General features: G+C 35.7%; 2 protein-coding genes across 8 annotated transcripts in view; both read left to right on the top strand.

Moving 5' to 3' along the window:
* LOC142339160 (uncharacterized) overlaps positions 1 to 2,870 on the top strand; it is a 129,146-nt gene extending 126,276 nt beyond the window's left edge. For all 7 annotated transcript variants that reach the window (XM_075388952.1, XM_075388948.1, XM_075388951.1 and 4 more), the window contains one exon: positions 1,791 to 2,870. In XM_075388952.1, the coding sequence (XP_075245067.1) occupies positions 1,791 to 2,496 (706 nt within the window). In that variant the 3' untranslated portion in view covers positions 2,497 to 2,870. The remainder of the gene's footprint in view (positions 1 to 1,790) is intronic.
* The window catches only part of LOC142339162 (dynein light chain roadblock-type 1-like), a 237,378-nt gene that overhangs the window by 74,594 nt on the left and 147,045 nt on the right, over positions 1 to 15,739 (top strand). The gene's annotated exons all lie outside the window — the stretch shown is intronic.

The following is a 15,739-nucleotide window of genomic DNA, read 5'->3' on the forward strand; positions in this document are numbered from 1 at the left end:
TGTATTTCAATTCTATACTCTTTAGCAAACTGTGCAATGCACATATGTGTGTATAACGTATTTAATTTTACTTTTCATTATACTTATCATCCTTAACTTGGAGTCGACAAAATTTGGGGACTGCATAAAAGATGAAAAATTGTTTTGTTTCTCTTGGTTTCTTATAACTATTCCCCAGGCCTCATCAAATCTCACCTTATTTCAAATCTCACCAAGAGGAAATGAAGACGACATAAACTGAAAATCCGAAAGAAAGTTAACGGTGCTTCAAAATATTTTGCTTAAAATTATAAGGTCATTAAACCAACACCAGAAGAGCTCGAATGTTATCTTGCTAAATGTGATTAGATAACTAAAGAATCTTACAAAATCTTGCAAGATAATCATTCTTATTGGAAATATTCAAATTACTTGTACAAAGTTGAGCTCGATAAGCATATGACGCGAAAGACTTTTTTATTGTTTTTTCTGAATATATCAAAAGAAATATAAAGAAGTGTCAAAGACAAAAAAAAACTATTTTGAAATTGACAAATGTTTTCAAAGATAAAAATTGAAACGTAATTGTAAATGCCTAGCAGAGTGTTGTTACGTAGCGCTCAGATTAAGATCCTCAATATGTATGACGGCAAAATTACTTAAACTCTCAATTTGTTTTACAAGATAACTAAGCTCGATGGGTCTTGTCCTAGTATATGCGTGTGATAGATACCTCCCCTGTTGAGATCACATAGTCATCTTGTAAGATCTTTCCAGTACTTTCCAGTATAACTTTGAAGACAATTCTAATGTTGAAAATAGCTTTTTTGTGTTTGACACTTTTTTTTATTTCCTTTGATATACTTAGAAAAAAACGATTAAAAAGTCTTTGGCGTCATATGCTTATCTTGATCAAACTTGTACAAGTGGATACTAGAAACATTTTGCAAGATAATACTCGATCTCCACTGAGGTTGGCTTAAACATCTTAAAAATCTAAGCAACAGAATTCGATGTATCATTCACTTTCTGTCGGATTTTCAGTTTTTGTCGTCTTTGTTTTTTCTTGATAGTTAAGGTAAGAATTGATGAGAATGGTGGAAAAGTTATAAGAAACCAAAAGAAACAAAAGTACTTTTTCATCTTTTATACATTCCCCAATTTTATAGACTCCAAGTAACCCCCTATTAAGACTCCAAGGCGCGCTTAACTGTTTTATTGAATCGTTTTTCACCCCCGAGTTTTACTCCTCTGTCATTTAATCCGCTATTACACCCCTCTAGCATTTCAACTCTACCCCGACTTCAAAACTTTATAACTGGTACAAAAACAATCAAAATTAGGAATGCGGAGGGTTTAGGTTTCAAAATTACATGGTTACATGAAGAAAAGGGGAAAAGATATGATGAGTTGAGTTTAAAAATAAACTAAACAAAATTTTTAAAATAACAAAAAGCGTATTTAGCAAAACACACAACACAACATGATGTAAAGATATTTGAATAATGAGTGATATAAGGCTATATATTTTGCCCATGTTGTTTCATTAATTCCTTGCGATTAAACCAAACTCTGAAAAGAAAAACTAACCTCTAAAGCCATGACATGACATAAAATCTATTTTAATTACTGTGCCAATTTTATGAAACCTTTTTTAAACAAAAGTTTAGCATGTCAAGCATATAAAGTTAGCTACATTCTGAAACTTCAAAACGCGCAAATTGGAAATGTTTTAAATTGCGACTTTCAATTTAAATATTAAGATATGGTATCATACATAGCCTTTCTAACGGGTACGTTTTTCACTTCAGGAAGCATACGACCACAACGATCAAAGTTGAATTTCATCACTCTAATTTGTCAATCAACGAAGCAGCAGCTGTTAATTGTGACACCAAACACAAACAGTCCAAGTTCCGCAAAAACAACGAAGCCACCAATAAGACTTCAGGTTTACTATCAGCCAATCAGAATAGACCACACGACATTCCCACTACTTCCATAAATGGATATCATCACGAGTCAGACGACGAAGCCGCAATTGAAGTCGAACATCAGGACGACGGTACTTCGTGTGGCCCCAGTCAAAGTAACCCAAAAAACCCGACGACACAACACGACTTCAAACTCGCTCCCCGAACCTATCTAGGAGACGAGTTAGGGCATCATAAAACGAGTCGGCTTTCGGGTATCAAGCTATCGGCGTCGCCTAAGAAAAGCGCAGCGATGACCCAAGCGAAGATCAATTCAGAAAAAAGAGCTCGGAAAACTACAGTTACCCTGTGGATTGTATGCTGTGTGTTTTTGGGTTTAAACATGCCGAATGCGGTTACCCGACTTGTTCGGGGCTACACGAATATAGATGTAAACGACAAATTCTACGAAATAACACTAGTCATGTATACAATTTCGTTCGCTGTCAATCCGTTTATTTATTATTTCACAAATTCCAGTTTTAAAAAGGATGTCCAAAACCTGCTTCCATTCTGTTCTGGGAGCAATTCTGTGCATGACTGATCAGAATTTCCCGGTGGTCTTCAATGTACTATGACCTGAACTTATTTTACTGACGATTATTTTAATGATGTTTATATAATTTAAGTGGCTATTGTACTATTAGTTCTACCATGCTTCTGATCACTTAACATTCTTTCTGATCAGTCTAGTGCGCTACTGATCAGAGTACTGTGCTATTGACCAATATACAGGTTTACTGATCAGAGTGCTATTTTACTGATCAGTGTACTATTTCACTGGTCAGAGTGCTTCAAACTGACTACAGTACTACATAATTGAGTTTTACCCAATATTTTCTATGTGAGTTGTTTGTCTATCAGTACTCATAGCTTTACTTTCGATGTTAACTTCTTATTAAAAGTCTTTGTCGCTGTTTTCAATCTGGTCAAGATTACTTATAACTCACCAAAATCTGGACAAGCACATGGCTGCAACGCGCAATCTAAAAACATAATACCGTTGGTCGAGCTGTCATTTCTATAAATTAATACCCTAGTTGAAAATTTGTCCCGAAAAACCCTAACAATTACTGTTTTCTCCTTATTTAGGGGAGCGGTCAAACCCCTTATGTTTTTTTTACCGATGTGATCACGTTTGACCGTTTTTGAATCCAACAAGGAGGCTCGGTAATGTGCGTTCGCACATTAAGTTCCGACCCCGCTCATCTACATTTTTCTCTTAATTGTCTACCAAATGAGGAAGAGATTAAAAAAATTAACATATCAACATATTGTTCAACAAACTACTAAAAGAATAAAACAATCTACTCTAGAGGGCCTATGAGACCTGTGGCTATCATAGTATGACTACCAGAAAAGACGGCAATAAAAATCAAAGAGTTACAAATATTAATCACGACCAAAACTCCTTGTCCATTTTTTGAAAACCACTAATAACCAAATCAAAATGGCATCAGATAAAATTTATGCTCAGAAGTTTAACCGGCACTTTTTTGGAACAAAATATGGGACTTTTACTCAATACGATTTGGCAACAATTCGACTAGAAATGAGCAAAAGGGGCAAAGTTTATTAAAACATTACTTTTTTTTAAAGAATTAAACTCGAACTGATTAGAAACATAACGCATCAAATGAAATCATTGAGAGACTCTTTTTCACCTCAATAGAGAGCCATTGAGGCCTTTCATTATACAGGACATGCCATACAACTACAAAATAAAACGACAAGTACAGGCACAAACTAAAACTTGCACGAAAAATTATCTTCTTTTGCATTTTTTGAAGTTAACAAAATTTGTAAATCAAATGACGCCTATTATTGTGATACTGTGAAAAGAGAAAAAAACCTACAAGAAAGGGGCAAATATGCAAGAATCACGAAAGTTGGTTTTACGAAAACTGGTTGTTCCAAGAAGAAAGACCATTTGAGGAAAATAAAACCGTTAAGAAGAGCAAATTGTGTTTCAAAAGAGAAATGACGTGAATTGTATATAGAGATGCTTAGCTACAGTTTATTAGAAAAAAAATGGCAGATCCATGGCAAAAATCAATCTTTTTTTATTAAAAACAAATATTTTCAAAATTCATAGCTTTCTAGTATGAATTTTGAAGCTTTCGACCAAAAAAGTAGACAGTTTGTCTTGCAACTACTTGGAAAATTAATTGCGACTGTTATTAATTAGACTAAATCATAAGAATATAAAAACAATAAATACAAGCTGAAATAATAAGTTTCACAAACAACTTTACGAAACCACAGTTTTTAAGCCATTAAAATGATAAGATATTAACAGCGAGAATATAACATCTTCACTTGCGTCTCCTTTGACCATCATAACGTCTTTTTGTAAAACGACTATCACAAAATGACAACAAAAAGAACCACAAAAACTGAAAACTATCTAAACTTCACAAAATTTTTCTGAAACAAGTTGTCTAAGCCCTGAAGACACCATTTAAAACGTTTAAACAACAGAAAAATTATTGTTTGATTCAACAAAACATTTAAATAAGGCTCTAAATATTGAGGCTAATTTACGAAGATAATACAACATTCTATAATAAGAAAAAAACGCAAACCAGAACGAAGGGGATAAGTTGAACAAAACTATTACTCTTTTTTCAGAAATTTAATTCGAAAGTCGATACAACCATTAGCTATTTACCTATATCAGTTATTAAGTTCATTTGTTTATCTATAGTTGGCCACTGAGGCCTTTATTTCCACAATATTTGGCATATGACAACAAAAACTAACAAGAAATAAACGGCAAAAAAACTTTACCAATTTCTGCAAGAGAACGGTGTCGCAGCCCTTCAAATCATATGTTATGAAAACAAAAAATATGTTCAGTTTCAAATGTTGTAAAGCTTTTTTCAATTAGATTGTTAAATAATGTTACACATTACAAACAGAAACAAAAACAACAGCAAAAATGGGAAATTATGCACAAAAATTTTGTATAAAAACTTGAAGTAGCAAAAGCAAGAAAATCTTCTGTTACGACAATCGGTCACAAAATCAGTTTGTATTCTATTTGGAGAAACGATTGACCTGTACTTACTGAGAATAAACAAAAAGCTGACTAAAATAATATAAGAAAATGACAGGTTCAAAAAATCACAGAAATTTCCTTAAAACAAATACATTCAATAACATCAGATACATTAGGTAACAACCGAATGAATAGAGAGGTAACAACAAATAAAGGGCAAAAAAAACTCTACCAATTCTGCAAGAGAACGGTGTCGCAGCCCTTCAAATCATATGTTATGAAAACAAAAAATATGTTCAGTTTCAAATGTTGTAAAGCTTTTTTCAGTTAGATTGGTAAATAATGTTACACATTACAAAAGAAACAAAAACAACAGCAAAAATGGGAAAATATACACAAAAATTTTGTATAAAAACTTGAAGTACCAAAAGCAAGAAAACCTTCTGTTACGACAAGCAGTCACGAAATCAGTTTGTATTCTATTTGTAGAAACGATTGACCTGTACTTACTGAGAATAAACAAAATGCTGACTAAAATAATATAAGAAATTGACAATTTCAAAAAAATCACAGAAATTTCCTTAAAACAAATACATTCAATAACATCAGAGACATTAGGTAACAACGGAATGAAAAGAAAATGTTCACCTGCACCTCATAAAAAAGATATTTAGAACTTTGATTGGTTAAACTTAAAAATCAGACTGCCAAAAGAATAACAATTAAAGGTAAAAGACAAGAATTCAGTTAAACTTTACTAAAACTCTTCCTCAAAGCCATAAAAACCTTTTGGTTCTCTGAAAACAAACTGTCTCTACATTCGGCCTTAAATATACTTAAATTAGAGCTGTCATTAATGGAGCCGTGAATAAAAAATATTGTCCGTAAATAACATTAAAAAAAACAAAAGCAAAATATTTTGAAAAAAAAGCAGCACCAAAATAAAAACCGAAAAGTCTCTGATTCTAAGAATCCATGATATTGTCGAACCTCTCCCTGATTTTGTCGCGCGCCCAGCAAATTGACCGAGTGTTCCAAGTATTGGCCAATTAGACCAATTGTTGCGTGGAATTCTTCAAATATTAAAAAAAAAACGAAACATTTTGTATAATTATCGAGTTAAATCAAAAAACGGCAAAGTTTTAATTCCAGAAGACTTTCATAAGGCGCCTAATTGGAGCTAGCGCTCTTTTGGAGATTATGGAGCCTGTTTTAAGGTTTCTAGGTGACTAAGCCTGGCAAACTTTAACGAAATGGACCAAGACCAAAAAAGAGTATTTTTTGCCATTTTTGATGAAAAAAATTTGAATTTTGAAAATTTTATCAAAAATTTTAACCAAAAACTTCAATCAAACAATTCAGCAACGCTCTTCTATCTCTAACGGTAACAACAACACTTTGCCGTTAAAAATTTTAACTCATTTCGAGCCACATTAGCGAAATTGTGCCAAATTTTAGCAAAATTAATAAAATGTGAACAAAAACGGCAACTATTCACAAAATTTTAAACATCGATAACTCCCTATAAAAAGCGAAAAATGAAAAAATCTTCTCAATTCCTTTTTCTACGCTGGACGGGCTTTTCAATGATACCACTCACAATTCTCTACGATGAATATATCGATCGGCCAAAATTGACTGAACAAAAAAAACCCAGTTGAGTATATAGTTCCTCCTCCCCACTAAAGTGGGGGTCGGAACAAAAAACTGATCATTTTAGAACGGTATTTTATTAGAAAAAATACAATTTACTGTCGCTTCAGAGCAATTTTGCTCCTAAGTTGGACCACAAAAATTGTTGCCGTTAGGCTCAGAAACGAGCATGGCCTTTAAAAAAAACACTGCGTTGAAGAAAACGCCATCAAAACTTCAGTAAAGACATGACGAAATTCTACTGACACCATTATGAAAAGACAATCGCTTATTTAAATTTAGTACAATTGTTATTTTAAAGCCCTTAATCTGCATGTTCAACTGTGTCCTGACCAAATATCCAATGCCAAAACATCCGAAGTTGTAAATTACCCCAAAATATAACCAATATTCTGCTTTATTGTTAAGATTATCAGAAACACTGCAAAGTAATTCCTACGGTACAGAGTTCATAATTTAATAAAGTCTATTTGCCCCCTCTTAGTACCACTAGTTCATTTGGTTACACTTCGCGTGCTGTGGCCACGTCTTATCGCCCCTTAGGGTTAGATTAGCAACTGACAGACCCGATCGTGAAATCAAATGATCCGCTCAGGTATGATAAGAACGAAAAGATCAATAATATATAATTATATATTTTTTCGTTATGATATTGGGCATTTTTGGCAAAATTGGTATTTTTTGGCATGCAGTAACTTGTCATACAATTATGTTAAACAATCTGTAATTTTCGTTCTCTGAAAACATTTGCAAATTAAAACTTCAAAGTGATTTTTTCTGATTCTATTTTTACATCGTCTTCGTCGCTCTGATTTAAACTAGTTCATGATCCAGGCAAAACAAAGCATATAAGATTGTTTAGAATTAGTCTGAAGTTAATAAATAGCAAGATTGCTGTCTATACCAAAAATGATAGTCGACGGTCGGTTGTCGTGCTGTTTAAAGCGTATTTGTCGCCTTAATTCCTTTACTGCTAAATAACCGAAAATTGTGTAAACATAATCGCAAACTAACTGGCAAATTTGAAAACGATGCTTCAAACATCGGCTAGATTCTCATTCAACTTGAGTTGTTGACGAAAGTACAAAACTATAAAGACTTGTTGGGCGATTGCTCGATGTGCAAATTTCAAAGGTAGTGGAAAATCTGTAAGGGCGAAATTTATTCAAACCAATTTGTTGACCAGTCTGATTTTCATGTTCAATTTTCGAAGCGTAACATGATGAAACTGATATTCCTAAAAAATAATTGAGGAATGAGCTATAGCTCATAAAAATAGCGAAAAGTCAATATTATGAAGTGTTAATTATGAACAAATTAACCAATATGCCTCAAAGAAAAATATTTCATAAATACGACTAGAATGCCAAAAGAGTTCATTCTGTTATCATCACATTGGTTATCATATTACAAAATTTTCAGCTCAAAATCAGATCATTACAAAGTTATCAGCTCAAAACTCTGAAATATCATTCATGCCATTGGTCACATATTCACAGAGCTTCTGGTATCTTTCTCACGAACTGACAATCACTGACAAGTCAGAACGCGATAAAGATCTGTGACGTCATTGCAATCTTTTTATAAAGAAGTGTGAAAAAATTGTTGCAATTTAGCTTTCCAATGGTTGTGTCCAGGCACGTCGTTGACCTTGAACGCTGTTACATAACCGGAAGCCAGGAGCTGTATTTTTTTCGAAAATTTGCCTTCACTTGCTCGATTTGAATGTAAAGTTTAGCACGCAAATTTTGATTCAGATCTATTATCTCAAACCATATTTTTAACACTTTGTGGTACGGTTGTACCTTATTTTAGTTCATATTCATTAAGTTGTACTAAATAATTCATTCTTGTCCTTGTCAGACTAAAAGTCATCATTTCATAATACAAGTAATTTACCGCCGACTAAAAAGTCAATATTTCAGATTGTTCACATCCCCCACTTTTGATTATTATTCATTCTCTTGAATCTTGTTTCTGAATTCAGTTGCATTCAATCTAGTCTGTTTTGCACTAGTTAAGCTCCTATAGGATTTGAGAAGGAAATCCACTCTCAATAATTTAATCTGCACTCGCAACACGATTGCTACTAATTCTAAAAAGTGGTAATCCACTAATTCAGTAAAAGTTGGATTCGCGCCTCGAATCCATTCACCTAACTCTAAGTGGATTAGTGACACGAATTGTATCTCTACAGTCAGAGATATCACATGGCGCAGTCAATAACTAAAGAACGTGCACTCTTGGGAATCGAGCCCTTTTGGGATAAACCAACACTTGAACCTCCATTGCGATGGGATAGATGGCAGATCATGCTAAAATTGGCTATCATGGCTAAAGAAGGAATATCAATTGACACTCTCCTTGACGACCCTCCGGACAAAGTCACTCTACACCCAGAACCCATCTACGAGGCTGATGTTGAAAATAGCACGGCTCAAAGTGAACGAGACCGACGTACTAGAAACGAGCAGCTCAAAAACTCGTGGCTCAATAGATGTCAAAAAATAGAACTTGTTGGCATACTGTGTGGAGAAAAACCTTGGAAGTACTGCGATAGCAATGCAGTCTCTCTAATATACTTCAGCTTGGGAATAGAAGGGAGACGAATATTCGGTTCACAAGAGCCGAATATCCAGATAGATAGAGTGACAACAAAAATTCTTTGGGATTGTCTTGATGGTGTATTCACGAAACAAAGAAATATCACATTTGATCGATACACATTCCTCACTCGGAAACAAATGAAAGGAGAACCTGTGGAAAAATTCTACAGGTGTCTTCGGGAGTTGTCTCTAAACTGTGACTGGGAACTCACGAGGAGTCGATCTTTCGAGTTGTCTTTATTGCTAATATGCAAGATGGTGAAATCCAAAGGGAGCTACTCAAAGAGACACGGACGGCTAAAAAAGCTCTCGAGGTGTCAATGAACAATGAAATGGGAATACAAAACCAATTGAAAATTTCTGGAACTTCCCTTCCCAACACTACAAATGAAATTTCAAGTCAATCAATAAATAGTGTTCAAGGATCGTGGAATAGAACTCGAGCACCGACAAACCAATTTGTCAAACCTACGATTTGCCCAAATTGTGGCTATGGCTGGACTCCTTCCCATAGACAAAATTGCCTTGCTCGTGGAAAATCTTGTAAAAATTGTGGAATCGCTAATCACTTTGCAAAAGTTTGTCGCAAACCAAAACAACCTAGTAAACCAAAACCTAGAGTAAACTAAGTAGATGACTCGGTTTCTGAGGCGGCTACAGTAGGTACTTCAACAACGGCGGCGGAACAAGGTAAAAATATCAGCAAGCTCCTACAGCAGAAAAGCATTTACGATGCCAATTATGACTCTGATTACGATGACTATAACGATAACTGTGTAGCTGCAATTTCTATCAAAAACGACACTCGTGAAGTAGAACCCGTAAATTTGGACATTTGTGTTGGAAATACATACACAAAAGCATTGGTGGATTCGGGCAGCGTATGCACTATTGTAAACAAAAGTCTGGCGGACACAGTGGTGTCCGAATGCAACGAAAGCTATTGGGTACAGTCACCCGAAATACATGATCTGAAAACCTTTTCCAATGATATAATCAAGATTGTAGGTGTAATCAATACATCAATAAAGTGTAATGACTGGATAGCCACGGGCGTTGATGTAACCGTCGCGGAAGATGGCCACCGACCCATCATTGGACGAGATCTCTTTCCAAAGCTAGGCTTTTCTGTTATTCAATTAAAACAAGTTGCTAATATTGATCAAAATCAATGTCCAATCAAGAGGCAGATCTCTTTTTATTTTCCAAATCTCATCACCCGTGTCGGTAAATCTTTAAAACATTCAGTAAAGTCAACATTTCATAATGAATTTACACCTACACATCAAAAAGGGCGACGAGTTCCAATTAACTTACAACCACTCGTTAATATAGAACCTAAAAAACTACTTGACGAAAAACACATCATAAAATTAAACAGTTGTTCAGATAAAAATTTTATTTCACCTAGAGTCATTACAGTTAAAAGAGATAAAAACAGTTAAATTAGCTTTAGATTCTAAAATCTTAAAAAAATCTATTCATAAAAACAAATATGAAATGCCAAATATTGATAATTTGATTGACACAATCCAACAGAATTTGAATACATCCGCATCACAAGAAACAGCATATTATTCAAAACTGGATTTGAAGTACGCATACAGTCAACTTAAATTAGATCCGGAAACGGCCCAACACTGTAACTTTAATATCATTAGCGGTGAGAAAACTGGAACATACCGTTTTATTGCAGGCTTTTACGGTTTAACTGATATGCCAGCAGCTTTCCAAAAATTGATGGATTACACTTTAGTCGGACTTCAAAATAGCTACTGTTTTTCGGATGGCATTATAGTAGTTAGTCGTGGTTCTAAAGATGATCACTTAAAACTCGTCTATAAATGTTTAAAGAAATTAGATGAAGATAACTTACGAATCAATTTACCTAAATGTCATTTTGCAAAGACTGAAATTGAATGGTTGGGACATAAGTTTAGTAAATCAGAAATAGCTCCACTTGAGTCAAAAACAGCGGCAATCGCTTCACTACCAGCACCTAAAAATTTAAAACAACTTAGATCCTTCTTAGGTTCTGTTCATTACCTCGGAAAGTTTATCCCTAATTTGTCTCAATTGTGTCATCCCTTTCGTCCCTTATTAAAAAAGAACACAAAATTCATTTGGAACACTGAACACGATACACATTTTCAAGCAAATAAAGATAAAGTTGCAAACACCACGGAAAATACACACTATAATCCTCACTTGGAAACGCGGATCAAATGCGACGCTTCAAGAGCGGGTTTAGGAGCAGCACTAGAACAACGTTCGCCTTCGGGATGGCACACAGTTGCATTTGCGTCTCGTTTCCTTAACTCTAATGAGGAACGATATAGTATCAATGAACTCGAATTATTAGGTGTGGTGTGGTCTGTAGAATATTTTAAATATTATTTATTTGGCAAATCATTCACAATTATCACAGATCACCGAGCATTACTATCCATTATGAAAGAACATAGATCAAATAAATCCTATAATAGTAGATTAACACGCTGGATCGATCGTTTTTTACCTTTTGAATTTAATATTGAACATATACCCGGTGCAAAAATGGGGCTGGTAGATTATATTTCTCGCCAACCAAATCAAAAAGCAAAAGTTACAAACAAATATGACGAGGAATTTGCGGTAGCAACAATTACCCGCATTCGTGACGCGATTGCAGCAATTTATGTAAATACCACACCACGAACCTGTCAATCACAGCACTTTAACAGCGTTCCTCACACAAATTCCACACGTGCCTCGCATCCTCGCTTAACAAACAATTCTCAATTGCTTTCTGCCATTAATCGAAATACAACTCAGTTGCTTCTCGAAAACTCTGCAAACGCAGCACAATTCCAATCTCTCTACCAATAATACAAAGCCAGTTCAAATTCAGTCTCATTTCAATTGCCCCTCATATACATCACATATCCTTTCAATTAGTAATCACAAAATGAGCAGCTCTGCATCTAATCCGCAAACTCCCCCTACACACAGCCGGGTCACAATCCAATCTACCCCCAATTCCAATACCACCCGCTCATCGAATGACGGAAAAACATCTCCAAACTTGGAACTGTGTTCTAAAGGAAGTACGGGACTGCGTTCTCCAAAACGACCCCCAAAGGTATAGGAAAGTGAAACCTTACCTCTTCTCATACTGGAGGGATTTGCATGTCCGCTCGGGATGTGTTTGTGTGGACGAACGCGTAGCGATTCTACATTCAATTCAAGACGCGGTCTTAGAAAGCCTCCACTTAACACATCCGGGAAGTTGGGGCATGATAACGCTCGGGCAATACGCGTTCTGGCCGTATATGCACCGGGAAATTTTGAACAAAGCGGCCCAGTGCAAGCCTTGTACTGATATTGGTAAGAATCTTAAACCTGTTATTCCGGCGTCTAAATGGAAACCTTTATTGCCATGTAAAGAACCGAATGAAGAAATACAAATTGACTTTGGAGGTCCAATCACCAATGAAAAAGATCAAGATATCCATTTTCTTGCATGTATTGATCGTTTTTCTAAATAACCGTCTGTAGAAGTATTTGATAAAGCTAATGGACCCAATGTTATTAAATTTCTAGATGACTACATTCAAATTCACGGTGTCCCTCGAAACATCAAATTAGATCAAGCACGTTGCCTAATAGGTTATAAAGTTAAAAACTTTTGTAAACAACATAATATTAACATTATCACTGCCCCAGCAAACGATCATAGAGCTATAGGATTAGTGGAGCGTTTGATATAAACTATTAAAAGACGCTTAGGCTGTATGAAATTAGACAATAGAAATATTACATTCACAATTAAAGAAGCAATTAAGTCAATTGTATATCAATTACGTATTTGTAAACAAAAGACAACAAACGTAACACCTTTCCAAGCACATTTTGGAAGAAAGCCAAATACACCACTGAGTTATATAAGTACAACACCTAAATCATCTAACTTATCATATGAGAACATTCTTCACCACTATTTAGACGCTGATACTGTCCCAGTTGAAGATTACTTGGACAAAAATGGATGGATGACGGGAGATCGCAGTGATATCTTGATTGACGAGGCCATGCAGAGAGCTCAGGTAGACGCGGGTCGTCGCTACAATGGCGATCACAACAAGTCTGTCTCCCGTTTCATTCTGCACCCAAAATTGAATAATCCAATCCCCCGGACAGAGCAATCACTAGACCTCAATTTGGACCGGAAAGTAACGAAGCGTTCGAAACGAGATCTTCGCGGACTCTGGGAAACTCTGGCCCCCGGAAGTACAGTTGTCCGTACATCAAACACGACTACAGTCATTAAGGAACCAAGAGTACCGGAGGTCAGTGTCCGCAATAGCGATATTGCTAAGTTCGGCACTCGTGCCGAACGAAATACCGATTTATGGGAGTACGCTAAACGTCGACATTTGCCGTATGAAAAAACGACCGAGGAAAAGATCGCATAACACACCAAAGACTTGAAGAAAAAATTCCGCGATGAAATTAAAATCCGTCATCGCCCCAACCAGTCTGATGCAGCATCGGGAGTCTCGTCTGCAAACAGCAACATTTCTAAAGCCATGGCGTCTAGAAAACCCCGAAAACCACAAGCAGGAGGCAAACGTTCCCGTACTACATCTACCACACTGAACACCTCTAATGCTTCATCAGTTGCTGCCTCCTCTGCAACATCATCGGTTCCCTCTCCATCGACTTCACACTATAAAAGTAATCGCCGCGCGCCAGACTACTATAGATTCGAAAGTTCGGTGTGTTCTTTGAGTGACGATTCGGCTGCTCCCGTCTCTAAAAAACAAAGACCCGCAAATCCTGTGATAGAAACTATCATTCAAGAAGAAGCGGCACAGCCTCCCGTTCCTGATACGGATTACGAATTGCGAGCGGTGAGCCCTCCTGCGCCGTCTCCAGTGGGAAAATGGTAAAATGGTCACCCGTGGATTATGATTATGATGATTATGCACGTGAAATAAGTATGAGCGTCTTTGACGCCGAAAACCAAATTTAAATCAAAACTACTTAAATTTTCATCATTATTTGTTCAATTTTTAAAAAATTTCAATCCTGTAATTGTTGAGTTAAAAGTGGAATGGTATTACTTTTCCACTCATTTCATGTTTAGTGTTTACCTTAAATTTGTGTTCGTGTTGGGTATTCTTCGTTAAATTTTATGTTGATAATGTAACCATATCTCCGATGTTATACTTTAGCTGGATTCGCATCGCGAATGTGCCTTATTTTATATTGCGTGCATGCATTTTACGGTAAATGTCAACAGTTTACATTGTTCTAAATTGTTTCAACATTCGAGCCACTTTTCCACTATTTCTCAACCACTTGTCTGTTGTTGCTCACAATCTTTATTATTTATACTAACCAGTACATATGTGAATATTATCATAAATTTTTCACTGTACAGTTTAAAATTTTACTCAGCCCAGGATATGTGGTACGGTTGTACCTTATTTTAGTTCATTTTCATAAAGTTGTACTAAATAATTTATTCTTGTCCTTGTCAGACTAAAAGTCATCATTTCATAATACAAGTAATTTACCGCCGACTAAAAATCAATATTTCAGATTGTTCACATCCCCCACTTTTGATTATTATTCATTCTCTTGAATCTTGTTTCTGAATTCAGTTGCATTCAATCTAGTCTGTTTTGCACTAGTCAAGCTCCTATTGGATTTGAGAAAGAAATCCACTCTCAATAATTTAATCTGCACTCGCAACACGATTGCTACTAATTCTAAAAAGTGGTAATCCACTAATTCAGTAAAAGTTGGATTCGCGCCTCGAATCCATTCACCTAACTCTAAGTGGATTAGTGACACGAATTGTATCTCTACAGTCAGAGATATCACCCACTTAAAAGACGAAATAACGGTTCGCAACAAATGAATTTAAAGAGGGCAAATTAGCTCAGGAAAACTACAATCTACTGGTGGTTCAAATTTTAACCTTGGCATGGTTGCTGCTAAAATATCCGTCGAAAAGAGTTATGAGAGGAAATTCATGTACAACCATTAACAATAAAAATTATCACAGCAGCAGTTTCAAGACTTTGAGTTTGAGATTGAATCTTGGACATTGGCTCGAAACTGTACACTATTACTGTGGTACGAAGCCATTTTAAACACCGTGGAGGGTTTTTACTGGCTTTCCCTGATTGCGATTAATTGTCGTTGAGTACTTCTGGCTAGCCGCGTTTGCAGTTGTTTTTGGACATTGTTAGGCATGAAGGTAAGTTTTGTCAGCGATGAGGAAGAAAGAAAGAATAAGTAGGTAAAAGAGAAAGAAAGGGAAAAAAGAACGGAAAATTGAATTCAACTGAAACAAGAAGAAAGGCTGAGCATCAATCAGCTTTGTCTGTTTGCTCGACGTGTTGCGCCAAATTCCATTTCGTGTACTGAAGTGCTGCGCAATTTTCACACGTTTCCGCTAGAGAACTGTATTTACGGTTCAATTTTTTTGTTCGTTCATCGTGGCTGATGAATTTGTCTTGAGTTTTGAATTGAAT

Source organism: Convolutriloba macropyga, chromosome 5, assembly GCF_964194025.1.
Source record: "Convolutriloba macropyga chromosome 5, txConMacr16.3, whole genome shotgun sequence".
In the NCBI taxonomy this organism is placed as follows: domain Eukaryota; kingdom Metazoa; phylum Xenacoelomorpha; order Acoela; family Convolutidae; genus Convolutriloba; species Convolutriloba macropyga.